Source organism: Lontra canadensis, unplaced genomic scaffold (genome assembly GCF_010015895.1).
Source record: "Lontra canadensis isolate GAN:19392208 unplaced genomic scaffold, GSC_riverotter_1.0 scaffold9, whole genome shotgun sequence".
NCBI lineage: Eukaryota > Metazoa > Chordata > Mammalia > Carnivora > Mustelidae > Lontra > Lontra canadensis.
Window position 1 is genome coordinate 2,584,774 of NW_022631003.1, and position 16,000 is coordinate 2,600,773.

Here is a 16,000-nt window from a genome sequence, read left to right on the forward strand (position 1 = left end):
GGTATCAGCAGAGGGCGAGAGGGGAACTCGGATTCCTACCCCCACCCGCCAGGAATGGAGAGGCACCCTCCCTTTCCCTACCAAAGTGGGTCACAGGAAATCATTGTGCATATAATGGCCTTGATAATTATAGGGCCATTCACATACTAGGTGAGCTGTGGAAACTGTGGTTTTTTAACAAAGAGTTTATTTCACCTAAGGTATACAATTTTTGTGTGTGATGCTGTTGGTATTATTTCCTTATTATCTTTTTGATGTTAGTAATGTCTATAGTAGCTTCATTCCTAAATACTGGTAATTTGCATCTTCTTTTTCTTTGCCAGGATTGCTAAGGGCTTGTTAATTTTAACTTTTGTTAATTTTTAAATTTTACTTATTATAACTGCATATGAATCTACAACTATGTCAAAATAAAGTTTAATTAAAAAATATATTCCAGAAGACACACCTTTCTTAGTTTGCCATATAATTGTCTAAAAATAATTTTATAACCATAAGTTTCTATTTAAGGTTCCCAAAGTATACACATTAAGTGTTTACTCTGTGCTTATCACTTTTCTAGGACTGTGTACTGATTGATTGGTTGATTCATTCAATCTTCATAATGTATTTATTGAGTATAACTGAATTCCAGACACATTTCTGGACATTGGAAATAGCTGTAAACTGCACAAAGAAAAATCCCTATCCTCACAGAACGTGCATTATAATGAGGACAGACCCATAGACAATGCCATGTACAATACAGAAAAGTAAAGCAGATAAAGAGGACAGAAAATTCTACCTGGTAGGAGGTTCAATTATAAATAAATCAGATCCTCTTTAAAGAGGTGGCATTTGAGGATAAATTTTCAAAAGATAAAGGAGGAAACAATACATAACTGGGGGAAGAGAATGGTGGGTTAAAAATGGACCCTCTGGGCCACTGAAATGACTGTGGATTTTATTCTTTGTGACTTGGGGGGGTGCAGTAACTATGTAATGCACAAATTCTTCTTCTAAAAATTACTGCAGTCTTTTAGAACAATGGTCAAAAAACAATCACTATTTTTAGAGTTACTTATGTTGCTTCCTATTTTAAATTTAGCAGAATTCTTTTTTTCCATCATATTATATTCAAACTTCTGCTACAAATATGCAAAACTAAGAGCAAAATAAGGCCCACTTAAGTTATTCAACCTCCTCTCCTACACTCTTTCCAATACAATTCATCCCACTCTAGTCAGTTTTCCACCTGAGCCTCCCCCCCACTCAGCTTTTTTTAAAAAGGTTTTATTTATTTGAGAGAAAGACAGAGATAGTAATTGAGATAGGGAGCGAGAGCATGAGCTGGGAGGAGAGGGAGAAGCAGGCTCTCACAGAGAAGGGAGCCCCATGCAAGGCTCTATCCTAGGACCCTGGGATTATGACATGAGCCAAAGGCAGAAGCTTAACCAACTGAGCCATGCAAGCACCCTTCAGCCTGATCCCATTCTTTTATCTTAGAATTCATATTTACTTCCTTCTCTCTTTTAATCTCACTATTCATGAATAGTGATGGTGCCACAGGATGGCTTACCATGAGTGCCTTAGCATACCCACAATCTTTAGTTCTCCCTACCATTCACATAGCTCAAATAAAATGAAGAATGTTCTTTGACATGTAATATGACATTTTCTCAAAACACTTTGAGGAACAACAAAAAAGGGTATTTCAAAAACTTGGCTCTTTTATTGATCTGTATCAGATTATCTAAGTAAACACTAGTATAACTGCCTATGAAATTCAAGTTTCAAGACCATATCATTTCCCATTAGATTACTGAATCTAAGCTTCTTATACAAAGAAATGCTGAAGCTGCCAATGAGCAACATCTAATTTATATTCCATTTCTTCAATACAGCGTTCAGTAAAATCTATTTCTAATCTTCAATGTAGCTTTCAATAAAATCTATTTCCTATTTGATTTAATCTTCAATCCACACAATTGATTATTAATAGTTTCATATTTAATTGCTTTATATGTATTGGATATGCCTTTACAATAATGGTGGTGTTATTTGGAAGCACACAACAGAGATCACTGATGCTATTTGGGATACAACCTTGAATCTTGAACCCTAAACACAGAGCCTGAAAATAGTAAGTATTAAATAAGTATTTATTGGTCAAATTTCCACACTACAAGTGCAAAAGTTACTTCAGACCTGATATTCACTCTTAAGAGAAGTATTATATTTAATACTTAAGTATGAGGGATATTTTGTAAAACACTTGAATTTCAATTAGAGTAGCAATGCTAACAGCTATTTCTTTCTGATCTGTGACAGGCAACTATAGTGGTTTTTATGCTTTCAGCAATTACTGACTAGTAAGTAGAATGTGTCAATTCACTTGCTTAAGAACAAATAGGAGCATTCAATTTTCCTACATGCTTGACTTCTCATCTCAACTAAGGTGATGGATAAGGAGAACAATGTCAGTGGGATGCAGACAAAGGAAAAACTGAACTTTTGATTTACTGCATTAGTTTGCAACCCTGAGAAACATTCTTACCACCCACGTTCAGTCCATTAAATGGTATTTGAGAACAGTATGCATTCTTATAAGTGATATAAATATTTTATATTTTTAAAAACCTGGTAAATGGAAACCAAATTTAGTTGTAATGACAGTTTGCCCAGTAATCTCTGCACTGCTTGGAGAGGTCCACAGAATAGGGATGCAAATAAAATGCATGACAGATAAATATTTCTTAAATAATTCTCAGGGGTACTGCAGTCAGTACTTTATAGAAGAGGATTGAGAGTAAAATATATATTAATATAGATAATGTATTAAAATATATATTATGTATGAACATTATATATAATTTTATTAATATGTCTAAGTTACATATATTATATAGATATTATATACTTAAAATGCAAAAATATATGCATGTTTTTTATGCCATATATGTTTTTTTCAAATAACCAACAGTAGAAGAAAAAAGAAAAACAAGGAAATTGAATACATTCCAATTCAATCATACTGTTCCATTAATATATTTGCTAGCTCAAAGGAAACAGTCAACAAAACAAAGAGGAAACCCATGGAATGGGAGAAGAAATTCACAAATAACAGTACAGACAAGGGGTTGATATCCAAGATCTATAAAGAACTCCTCAAACTCACACACAAAACAAGAAATCACGTCAAAAAATGGGCAGAAGACATGAACAGACACTTCTCCAAAGAAGACATACAAATGGCTAACAGACACATAAAAAAATGTTCATCATCATTAGCCATCAGGGAGATTCAAATCAAGAACACATTAAGATACTACCTTACTTACACCAGTTAGAATGGCTAAAACTAACCAGACAGTAAACAACATGTGTTGGAGAGGATGTGGAGAAAGGAGAACCCTCTTACACTGCTGGTGGGAATGCAACTTGGTGTAGGCACTTTGGAAAACAGTGTGGAGATTCCTTAAGAAATTAAAAATTGAGCTACCCTATGATCCTGCAATTTCACAACTGAGTATTTACCAAAAGATACAGATGTAGTGAAAAGAAGGGCCACCTGTACCCCAATGTTCATAGCAGCAATGGCCACAGTCGCCAAACTGTGGAAAGAACTAAGATGCCCTTCAATAGACAAATGGATAAAGAAGATATGGTCCATATATACAATGGAGTATTATGCCTCCATCAGAAAGGATGAATACCCAACTTTTGTATCAACATGGACAGAACTGGAAGCAATTATGTTGAGTGAAATAAGTCAAGCAGAGTCAATTATCACAAGGTTTCACTTACTTATGGAGCATACGGAATAACACAGAGGACATTGGGAGATGGAGAGGAGAAGTGAGATGGGGGAAATTGGAGGGGGAGACAAACCATGAGAGATGGTGGACTCTGTGAAATTAACTGAGGGTTTTGGAGAGGAGGGGGTGGGGGCTTTGGTGAGGCTGGTGGTGAGTATTAAGAAGGGCACATATTGCATGGAGCATTGGTGTGGTGCATAAACAATGAATTATGGAACACTGAAAAGAAATAAAATTAAATATATTTATATTTATATTTGCTAGCTCAGTGGACTTCCAGTGGGTTCCTATGTACCTGATATCTTCTGTTGGACAAAAATGAATGAAGAAATCATTGCTGAAAATAACACTCCTAAAAACCACAAATGTGTATTTTACTTTCCCTCAGTTGAGTTTTAGTCATCCAAGGGATGTAGATAATTCTTCTCTCTTGATACTAAATTACTGAACTTGGAAGAGCTCTGAATAAATCCAAACTGTAAAATTATCTTCCAAGGGAAAAAAAAAGTTTTAAAAACTCAATATTAAATCACATTTACTAAGATTTGAAAATAATATGAATAAGTACATGTATTTTGATCTAATATGAGATTCTAAAAGTTCAGTCCTGGTTGCACATGAACTTGCTGTAATATTTTTATTGGTACATATGATATATTTTGACATAAAATACTGTTTAAAGTACCAAGGTTTGGGACCATCGTCTATATTTGCCCTATTCCAACATGCTTAACTGTGACAATGGAACCAGCTTAGACGCCAAACACTAATCTTCTCATAAATTTAGTCGTCATGATGCATGTTTAACTGTGCCCAGATAGGCCCAAGTTTACACTGAGAAAAATACCCAATAATCCCTGGAAGGAATGTTAAGGTCGGACACCAGGCAGTGAGAGAGTGAGCCAAAATTGATTTTACTTTATGTCAAAAATAAGTACAGAGTCAGTGACTCAGAGCTGACTATACACCATGACCAATCTTAGACCACTATAAATTAGAAGTTTGCAACAGCTATAAAACTGTTTCCATTCTAAACAATAAATCTCCAGTTCTAACTAATATCTAGTCAACAAACAATTCATGTGAACCCAGATAAAAGCAAAGTATTTATCTAACAAATATTGTAATCAGAAATATAATTACATCCTAGACCTGAAACTTAATTAAGATGAAAAAATTGCTTAACTATTTTTGAAGTACCAATTAATACTTATGTTTCATGTGAATGACTCTCCTTAATTAAAAATACTTCTACATTTGCATGGGAGAAAATAACTGTAATTTTGCCTGGTGAAAATGTAGAAAGAATATTTTTAAAAGATTTTATTTATTTATTTGACAGAGAGAGAGAGAGAGAGAGAGAGCGAGCACAAGCAGGGGTAACAGTAGAGGGAGAGGAAGAAGAAGCCTTCCCCATGTGGGGCTCAATCCCAGGACCCTGGGATCAACATTTGAGCCAAAGGCAGATGCTTAACCATCTGAACCACCCAGGTTCCCCTAGAAATAATATTCTGCAATGGGATAAAAACCCTTATGGAAAATGATAAGTTTCATTACAAAACAATCCATTTCTTTCTTCTACAAACATGTGAGTACCTATAATTCCCAGGGTATCTGCTAGGAACTGTGAGGAAAATAAAGAGAAACTAGACATAGACCCTGCAAGCAAAAAGTTTACAATGGAATAGAGTGCATGTCTAATTTCAACATTGTTCTACCCACATATCTTGTTTAAATGCAGACTTGTTGTGAGTCTTATTTTCCAAATTCTGACTCCTTAGATCTGGAGTAGGGTCTCAGGGATATACATTCAGATGCAGGGAGTTAGGAATACAAACTTTGGAAAAGAATTTGTCTTCAGTAGTGAGTGCATACATCACACACAGTACCATATATCTAATATCTGCCTAATTCATTGATTTAGATTCCCTTCAGCTTTCACTCACGTAGTCTTCTAACCCTGAGTTAAGATCAAATTCAAATATATATATTTTTTACAAAAACCTGTACCTTGCATTCAGGTGTCTCTTTATTAAATACAGGTTACTTACTATTTTGATTACATGTCTCAGTTCTACTAACTGAACTTCTGCTTTGTTCTTGTGATGAAGCAGTCACCCTGAGTACCAATGGACTCTGTAATGAGTCTTTGGCCTCATTTTTAGTCTTGAACCTCTCATTTATCTCAGAATTATTGTCCTGTCTTTTTTTCCAGTTCTCTGAGACTCAGTTCCTGTCCAATGATCAAGACCACTGTACCTGGTACTAAACCATCTGCCTGGATTTGAACATATTTCCTTCTTCCAGATTCTACATAGCAATGGTCTGCTGCCCACCTACTAGGCAAATACCTATCCCTCTTTTTTGAACCTCTCTGACACTCCCTGTCCTCACTGCTACATAGCACCAACCATCAAAGTTCATGAGTAATCTACTCCAGTACTTCCCCAGATTTAGCCATCAGATCACCTAAAGAGATGCTTAACAGATTCTTGGGCCTCAACTCCTGAAGATGTGATTCAGCAAGTCAGGAGTGAAGCCTGTGGCTTTAAAGCTTGGCATGTCATTGAAGAATTTAAAACACACACACACACACACACACACACACACACACACACACACACTTAAGTTGGACTTTTAAGAATCAATACAGCTTTGTGTGACCTAGAAAAGGAAAAGGACAATATAGGTACAGGAAACAAAACAATTTGATCATGAGAAAGTGTTGGATATGTTTAAAAAGAGAGAGTCTAATCAATTATTAGCCCATAGCAAGTAGCGAGAAGTTAATAAATGTTCTTTGAATTGAATACTTCAAGTCTAGCTTTGCACATTGGCAGTATCGTAGCCAATGAGGTTTATCCAAGGCACGATTATTGCTAATTGAATATTTCAAGTCTAATATACTGAAAAAATGAAGTTTGGCTAGAGGCATCAGCTAGATGAGGAAAAGCAGTGGAGGGACATAAGAACGAAAAGCTAGACAGAAGTCAGATTCTAATTGTTGATAAATTCTGGAATGAATTTTCTTTCTTTCTTTTCTTTTCTTCCTTTTTTTTTCTTTTTAAGATTTTATTTATTTATTTGACAGAGAGACAGCAGGAGAGGGAACACAAGCAGGGGGAGTGGGAGAGGGAGAGGCAGGCTTTCTGCTGAACAGGGAGCCTGATGCAGGGCTCGATCCCAGCTTCCTGAGATCATGGCCTGAGCCAAAGGCAGACCTTAACAACTGAGTCATCCAAGTACCCCCAGGATGCATTTTCTAGACAAAGAGAATAAGTAAAACCTTTGGAGTATTCATAGAGTATTCTTAACTCTATGCTTCAAATCTCTATGTTTAACTTTTACCCTCAGATAATAAACTTTAACTGCCAACATGTAAATGCTCTAAACTGTGTATGAGAGACAATTCAATCAACGTAAGAGGGTAGGAAGAGAAGACTGATGAGCAGGCTGGATAAGTGTGTGTAGTAAGGCTACCTTAGTGTACTATTACAGGAAGCAATGAGACTATGATGCAAAATGGGGCAGTCAAGTTGGAGAAGAAGGAGCAGAGTGCAGAACCATGGCAGAGACTGAACTGATAAGATCTGATTTTATGCAGGAAAGATGGGAGTAAGAATCACATATAAATATGAGGCTTGGTGTCAAAATGATTATAAAGTACAGGCATAGAAAAGTAGAGAAGAGAAGAATTCATGTAGTATAAATTCCATGTGAAAATATTTAGGGTTGATATGCCAACCAGTTCCTTAGCTGAAATTTTCTAATAATTTATGTGTGTGCATTTGTGTGTATGTATGTGAGAGAGAGAGATGGGGGAAAATGCAGGAGAAGGTATATTAAATTGATGGAGTAATGTTCTAGAGGAGATATGATATTGAAACAGATTTCTGAAATGAGGAAGTCAACGATACCCCTGAGAGGCTATCTGGAGAGCATAAATGAAGATATGGGCAAATTTTGAAGGAGGTTAAGTCTGTATCACAATATAGTAAAATGAATAACCACATCAAATATAGATGATAACATGGGTAGATTATGTTCAAAATGAGAGAATAATTCTGCTATGGAAAATTGAAAGAGTAAGAACAAAGGGTATATAGAAGATTATGGAGCAACTAGGAGAGTTAGAAAAGGTGAATTTATAGCTGAAACAGGTAAACCGTTTCTGTTTTTTTATAGCACTATTCTTCAGCCAGCATCTAGTGAAAACAAACAGTGGAATCCTCTCAGCGTTGGGAAACCCCTGGAAGATGAGTCACAATGGCATGGTTTGAGATATCAAGAGTAAGAGGTGGCGTTGCTGAAAAGCATCCATTCCAGTTCAACAGTGAGAACACTGAAGTCTAAAGAAGTGTTGCATTGGAAGAATGAAAAGGAAAGGATGCTGATTAGGATGCTGAAACCAGAGAGAAGGCACACCATGTCTCAAAGTTCTATGGTTTACCGCCTCAAGGATAGAGAAATGGAGTAAAATTGGGTGATGCTGATTTCAAAAGGAGTAAGGAATTACAAGATGCTACCAAGATAATAGATTCGGATGTGCTAGAAGTAAACAAATATGCCATTACCCACAGTCCCTGTTGGAACTTCCAGGAAAGTAATTATCAGGAAGGAATCAGACTTACATGTATATGAGCAGGTACAATACTGGAGAAGGTAAAAGGATGAAGGAGATTATGACATAGATCAGACCAGTGCTGGGAAGGCAAGAGTTTTATTCTTTGTGGACTAGAGCTTAGGGGACTGGATGTTTTTATTCAAATAATATACAAGATAAGGGCTGGTATATACAAAAACAAATAGATGAATGAGAGTTTGACACCATCAGCTATGGAATTCAGGGAAGCATCTAGAATTCCATAAAATCAATTAAGTAAAAGATAAATATCAAAATGGTTACATGTTCATTCCATATTTTAAATTATGAGAAAGCATAACTCAATAAGTTCAGAGTTTGGATAGTAAGAAATAGATATTTGTGGAAACACCGTAGAGCAGATTTTCTCTCTTTTTTCCTCCTTTTAATCTCCCAATGTTGTGGAGAGGGGTCAATGTACTACACAGCTAGTGCTCAGGTAACACATGTCATAAAAATGTATGTGTTATAATTTTTAAATATGTCTTTTGTGTCTTCAGATAAATGTGGTATAAAGACAAATACCACATGAATTCATTCATATGTGAAACTTAAGGAACAAAACAGATGAACAAAGGAGGAAAAAAAAAAAGAGAGAGAAAGAGGCAAACCAGAAAACAGACTCTTAATTAGAGAGAAAAACTGAGGGTTGCTGGAAGGGAGGTAGGTGGGGAATGGGCTAAATATGTGATGGGGAATAAGGCGGGCAATTGTGATGAGCACAATTAGGTGTTGTATATAAATGATGAATCACTAAATTCTATACCTGAAACTAATACTACATTGTCTGTTAACTGGAATTCAAATAAAAACTTGAAAGAAAAAAAAAGATTACAAACAGTATTGAAAAATGTCTGACACAGGCCACAAACAGTTACTTGTTTCAGGTGTGAGGTAAATTACCTGTTTCATATCAGTTACATGTTTCAAAGTAGTTACCTGCTTCAGGAAGGGTGCTGACAGTGCATGTTTTTTCATCACCTTCACCAGCTGAGGTTGACGCTCTTATTTTAAAGACGTAAGAGGTATTGGCAAGAAGTTTCACGAAAGTATACATGTGCTCTTGGGGAGGGACTTCTGTAGAATTCCTTTCAACTGTTACCATATAATGTGTAATTATTCCATTTGCCTTTTGGGGTGGATCCCATGTCACTAAAGCTGACTGCCAGCTAGTTGCCACACACTGTATGTTCTGCACAGCTTCTGGAACTTAAAAGACAAATGTCCAAAGTTAAAATTTATCCACATGTAGTAAATGATTTCATTACATCATTGCTACATAAAATCATGTTTAGGAGTTGAGACCAAATAAAAATTTAACATATTAACCTTGCAATGTGGGCTAAGTTCTTAACATAGACTGAATCAAATGGCAATTAGCTCCTTTTCTATGCTATTATGTTAATACTTTCAATACTGAGCCAATCACTGAATATTTTCCTAGGCCCAAGCAGAAATCATCCTCGAATCCTGAGAAGCAACTAACTGTTCAGCCTCAAGCTCAGACAGTGGTTGAAGCCTGCTCTCCTTATCTCTTAACTGCAAAGGAGTAGTCTTAGTAATACTTTTTTAATGGAAACTTTTTATGGAAAACATAGATGTAGGTACCTCCATGATGTGATACCTCTGGGCCTAAGACTGTTAGGAGATAGTTGGACAGGCAGTCAGAGCCAGGGTCCCCAACGGGAAAATAGGGAGTCAGAACAGCTAAGACAAAACAGCACTAACATCCGGTTTTGCAGCTAAGACAGGACCGGACTGACATTCTGCTTTGCAGCCTTTGAAGAAATGACTTGTGTAAAACATCCTAAAATAAGACAAATAACTACAAAGTAGATGTCAATATCATGAGCAAGGGGCAGTTAAGACATAAGCCCCAGATGTCTGCCAAACAAGACCATTAGCAGTTGGACATTAACCTAATAGGTAGACCTATACGTGATCAAAGCCCTGGTTGGCATGACTCAGCACACCCTGCTTGCTGAAAATAGTTCTGCAAAAGAGCTCATAAAACCCCCTAAACTTAGAAACTCCGAGGGCAACCCTCTCAGGTCCCCTCCCTCTCTGGGAGCTTTATACTCTCTTGCTCAATAAACTTTGCTTTGGAGCTCACCACTCTGTCTCGTCTACCTTTTCATTCTTCGAAGCGGCATGACCAAGAACCAGGGGCACTAAAGGCAGAAAATTCCTGCAACAACAGTACTAGGAAACATGCGATCCATTTAGGGATTTTGTTTTTACAATTGGTAGGCTTCTTGGAAGAAGTGTGAAAGACTGATCCCTCAGTTATCTTTTAAAAAGTCACTGGAGAGAAGATTTAAGTCAGTCCCTGCTTTTAATTCAGTACTAGTTTTTTCTAGAACTTCCATGAATTTACTTGGAAGTAACCCAGTTTCTCAGAGGCCCACTGTATCTTGTGGACCTGTTTGAAGAGCAGTACCCCAGCCCATCAAAATGACTGCAGATTAGAGAGACTGACTACTTCCCATGAAAATGTCCAATTATGGAATGTCCCCTAATATTAGCATAGCTTTTCTTACTACAGTAAAAAGAGGATGCTAGAAGGAAAATTTGCATATCATCATTTTGTGGATTGTAAAGAAGTAGCAGAGTATGAAGACTTGGTGGAGTATAAAGAAGCGTAAAAAACTTGCTGCCATTATGAAAAACATCATTATTTATTTTTTTTAATTATTTTTATTTTTTTAAATTATTTTTACTAACATATAATGTATTATTTGCCCCAGGAGTACAGGTCAAAGCATCATTATTTAGAGTACTCAAGTACTCTTTCATTTTCTCCTCTGACCTAAATTTATCTTTACAAATTTTCTTCCTCTGTAAGATAATGGCATCAGCACTAAAGGATATGTGGCATTTAAAATTAAAGAAAAGACAATTTCTCAGCTGATCCAGGGTTCTGGCAATTAAATATTATTAATTATTTGCTTCTTTATTTTCAAAAATATATAATATTTTCATAAAATAAATTCAGTTGACACTTTGCTTAATTTATAAATCCAGATTTTGTGAATATCTATTTCACTGACTCTGTAAACCAAAAAATAATTAACCAGCAATATTTAACTCTTAACGTTGAAAATCTTTTTTACTTAACCAATCAAGGCATAGAATTTTATGCAATAATTTTATTTTATTGATGAAAGCATTTACTGAATTATTATCTAAAAGATTAGCATTGATTTTTACTAAACTGATACATGTATAAATCGTTAAAATGTTTTTCTTCTTTATAGGTTTAACATTTGTATAAAATATGTAAATTATCATTTATAATATAACCATTTCCTACACTCATGTCCACCCTTCACTAGTGGTCAGAAGTTGACTTTCTAATTCAGTTTCTTCACTAATTTTTCAGACCTTTTTATCTAAACTGCCTGAATCATGGTTTCTTCATCTGTAACATGAGAATGGGGCAAGAGTAATATTTTTTTTGGCCACTAAATGTGTGCCCAACACTCTAATAAAAACTTTATGTGGATCTTTTAAAATATTTTCCACCACAACCTTAGAGGTAGCTACTGCTTACATGTATTTCTTTTCAGTTAGGAACATAGAGGCTCAGAGGACTCATGGGCCTTTGCAAGGTTATATAGCTATACAAGTTTGGATTCAAATTCAAACACTGACTTCAAAGCATGCACTTTTATCCATGGTATATATTTTTGTCTTAGCCTGTTTTATGGGAATGCTCTGGAAAAAAAGTCTCAGATATTCATAAATTAATGCAAAAATGACTAACTTATCAGTGAGTGGTCCCGAGTTTCAAGTTAGAGATTCACTAAAGTGAGAGGAAGTACATCTAAATGTACAGAGAAAAAACAACTAGAGTAATATCTTGTGCTCATTCAATAATCACTGATGAAAAAAGTGAGGCAGAGGAGCTTTTATATATATGGTCCAGTTGAGAGAAGGAAAGTGCATTTCTAAGCCACCCATGAGATAGATCATAAATGCAAACTATCCAGTATATACAAGCAAAGGTGAGCTTTGGCATGTATGTGACATGTAGGTACATTGTTTAATTAGACCGGTGGTATTTCATAGTCTTCCTAATTCCCTCCACTTGTTAAGGATGGACGATGGGAAAATAGAAGCTTACATAATGACCAGTGGTCTTCACATGTCACAATACATTATCTTAAAAAACAAAAACAACAAAAAAAAAAAAACCCTGGTATCGCTTCATAGAAATATAAACCAATCTGTTAAAAGTGATTGGTTGGTTCCTCTTCCCTCCTCCACAACCCCAGATGTCTCAGTTGATACTAAGAATTTAAGAAACAAAACAAACAAGCAAAGAGAAATAAAAAAGGGAGAGAGAGGGAAACCAAGGAATAGACTATTAACTATAGAGAACTGTTGGTCACCAGAGGAGAGGTGGGTGGTGTTGGGTGAAATAGGTGATGGGGATTAAGGAGGGCACTTGTCATGAGTACCTGGTGTCGTACAGAACTACTGAATCACTATATTGTATACCTGAATCTAATATTACCCTGCATGTTAACTAATGAATTTAAATAAAAACTTTATATAAAAAAAGAATTAGGTAATTTTCACAGATACCTAGAAACCTAATTTGTTCCTAAACTATTTCTTTATTTCAATTCCCTCCATTCAAAAGGAAAAACCACATGTAAATATATGTATAGATTGGAATGTAGACAAGACAGCCTACAGTCCTAAAATTCAACTTCCCTTTGAATGCACTATTAAATGATGATACTTTATCACATAAACCAAAAGGAAGAGAAAAGTGTTAAATGCAGAGTGAAACATTTTAGGATCAAAAAACTGTGTCTTACCTGATTCTTGAGTTGTGAATTTTACTACATTACTAAACTGATTACCATTTCCAACTTTTGTAAAGGCAGATACGCTGACAGAATAGGTGCTGACTGGTTCCAGTCCAAAAAGTTGGGTTTCAGTTTGAACACCTGAAATATTCTGAAAAGCAGGAAATAATTCTTTGTCACAATGCATCACCAAAAATTTATAACTGGAAGAAATGTTTTGTTACATGAAAGTTATGCCATTTATGTTTAATAAGCATGGGTATTTTCAGTGAAATAGTAAACATTTTTTTGTGCCACAGGGTGGGATCATATTATGATAATAGGATGAAGTAGGCACACTCTCAGCTCTGAAGACTCTTGTAATGGCCATGTTTTTAAATTTTTTTTAATGCTAGAATATTTTGTTTTCATTTTGTCTCCTTAACACATGCTTAGATTAATATACTGATCACTTCCTTTAAATTTGCAAAAATCAAATTCTCCAACAAGTCAAATTATGGGTGGTCAGTGATATTCGATTTTTCTTGAATTCATCTAGAGTCATTTTTTTAAACCCAGTAATATTCTATGTAAATTAATTTATTCATCAGCTACTTCCTGCTAGGTATTAGAAATACAATAGTTAATAAAACAAAATCTCTACTCTCATGAATCTTAAATTAAGGAGTTTTCTTAGACAATTCCTAAATTTCTAATTTTACCCAATCTGTTAGGAAAATGAAAAAAGGAACAAAACAGTTATCACAAATGCTCAAGGAAGGATTTGCATTCTCATATAAAAATTTATCGTTAAGTGTAAAGTCTTCATTCAAAGATAATTGTCAAAACTGAGAGATCAGTTAAGACTAGTCTGTTATCCTTACGGAAAGAGAAGACAATCTCCTATGATGGTATAATTTTTAAAATACTGCATTATATCTGACCCAAATAGATACCACTTTGACTTATTAAACATTTCAGTAACAGAAATTTAGCAAGAATACTACCTTGCAAGGTACTTACAGTTTAATCACATTTTAAATTACATCATATTTTAAATTAATATTCTAAGTCATTCACATATTTTAGGAACTCATTGTATTATACTATTTCCTCTCATTCTTTCACACTTACTATTTATAAAGCATACTGTTAGATAACCAGGAGATTATAAATATACAAATATAAGAAATACGTGGTTCCTGTATCAAGGAATTTTTATATTAAACAAAGAAATCTATCAACAACTTACTGAGGAGAAATTAAACACCGCTCAGGTAAATAAATTTCGACTTGGATTAGGAGGGGCTCATACAGAAAAATGACAGAATTTGAGGCTATAATAAAAAAAATGTGAGCAGCTTACTGGATAGTTACCAGATTTACATAAGAGAAGTTGTAAGAAGGAGAATTGAGGGAGGAATATTTCCAAACATTGTAACAGAACTTTCTTACTGAACAATTTCTTTTCATCATATGTGTGAATGACCCAAGTTACCAGCAGACCTGGATCTAACTGGTCTCCATGTGGACCACACCAGACTGACTGCAATGGTGGGAATATTTGGGGATGGTTCGGGAATTATTCCGCTTCCACAAACCCACATGTAATTTGAACGGATAAAAAAGGAAAGAAATAGAAACTAATAGGAAAGAGGCAGAGGAAAACATAGAAAGGGAAATAGGGTAAATCGCTTGGAAAGGAAAAAAGGCGGCATGAAGTACATGTAAAGGAACTTAAAAGAAGACTATGAAGGGGTGCCTGCATGGCTCAGTTGATTAAGTGCCTGACTCTTGGTTTTTGCTCAGATTATTATCTCAGAGTCCTAAGATTCAGCTGCCTCAGGCTCCAACCTCAGCAGGGAGTCTGCTTCTTTCCCCCTCTCTGTCTCTTCCCATTCTCATATGCACGCTCTCTAAAATAAATATTTTTAAAAAAAGACTATGAAATTTGACAGAAGAGAAAAATGGATGTAAATAGGAGTAAATAAAAGTAGTAAATTTTAAAGAAAAACTATTCCCTCAATTTAAAGTGGCACATTTAATACTTATGGTACAAAGATAATATGTTTGCTACTAGTGAAATTTTAATGGTAGCATTTCTACTGAAAAAATGAAGAGGATTAAAAGCTTAGATTATAACTTCTCATATTCAGGTAGAGGTATACTGTCTTTCATGCTTAGTACTATGACAACGCTGGATTGATTTTTAAAATCTTTTTTTGAAATATGTATGATAACAACAACAACAACAGCTAATACATTTGTCAAGTGCTAAAGATTATTCTAAATGCTTGATATAGAGTCTCCCTTTATAATCCTCAATTTTTAATGTACGCATCCTTATAATTCCTATTTTACACTTGAAGAAACTGAGTCAGAGAGATTAAGCAACTGCAATAATGCAGCACATTAAGTCCCAAATGTGATTGCAGTAAGAAAACGATTGCCCTTTCCTTTTTTATATATGTTTCCCAGTGACCATTACAGATAAAATAAACAAAAAATGGGAATATGTTAAGATTAGACGAGGCATAGATATTAGAGGGCTAGAGATTTAGCATCATTAATAGAATTTCACGCTTTGGGGAAAGAGTCCATATTTATGGAGTATTATAATTCAAATTCTACTCAGCCAATCAGATTTTAAATTAATATCTTGATTTCCAGAAAGAAAGTCATTGTTCCTTAAAACATCGCCTTAACCACTCCTTTTGCTTTTTACTAGTAAGCTACATATGCCATAAAAATGATTTACCATC

General features: G+C 35.1%; 1 protein-coding gene and 1 pseudogene across 2 annotated transcripts in view; one reads left to right on the plus strand and one right to left on the minus strand.

The window, feature by feature from the left end:
* PTPRQ (protein tyrosine phosphatase receptor type Q) overlaps positions 1 to 16,000 on the minus strand; it is a 197,368-nt gene that overhangs the window by 107,059 nt on the left and 74,309 nt on the right. For both annotated transcript variants that reach the window (XM_032854693.1, XM_032854692.1), the window contains 2 exons: positions 13,269 to 13,410; positions 9,379 to 9,648 (listed from right to left, as the gene is read on the minus strand). In XM_032854693.1, coding sequence (XP_032710584.1) covers positions 9,379 to 9,648; positions 13,269 to 13,410 — 412 coding nt within the window. The remainder of the gene's footprint in view (positions 1 to 9,378; positions 9,649 to 13,268; positions 13,411 to 16,000) is intronic.
* Positions 6,620 to 6,818, plus strand: LOC116866456 (annotated as a pseudogene).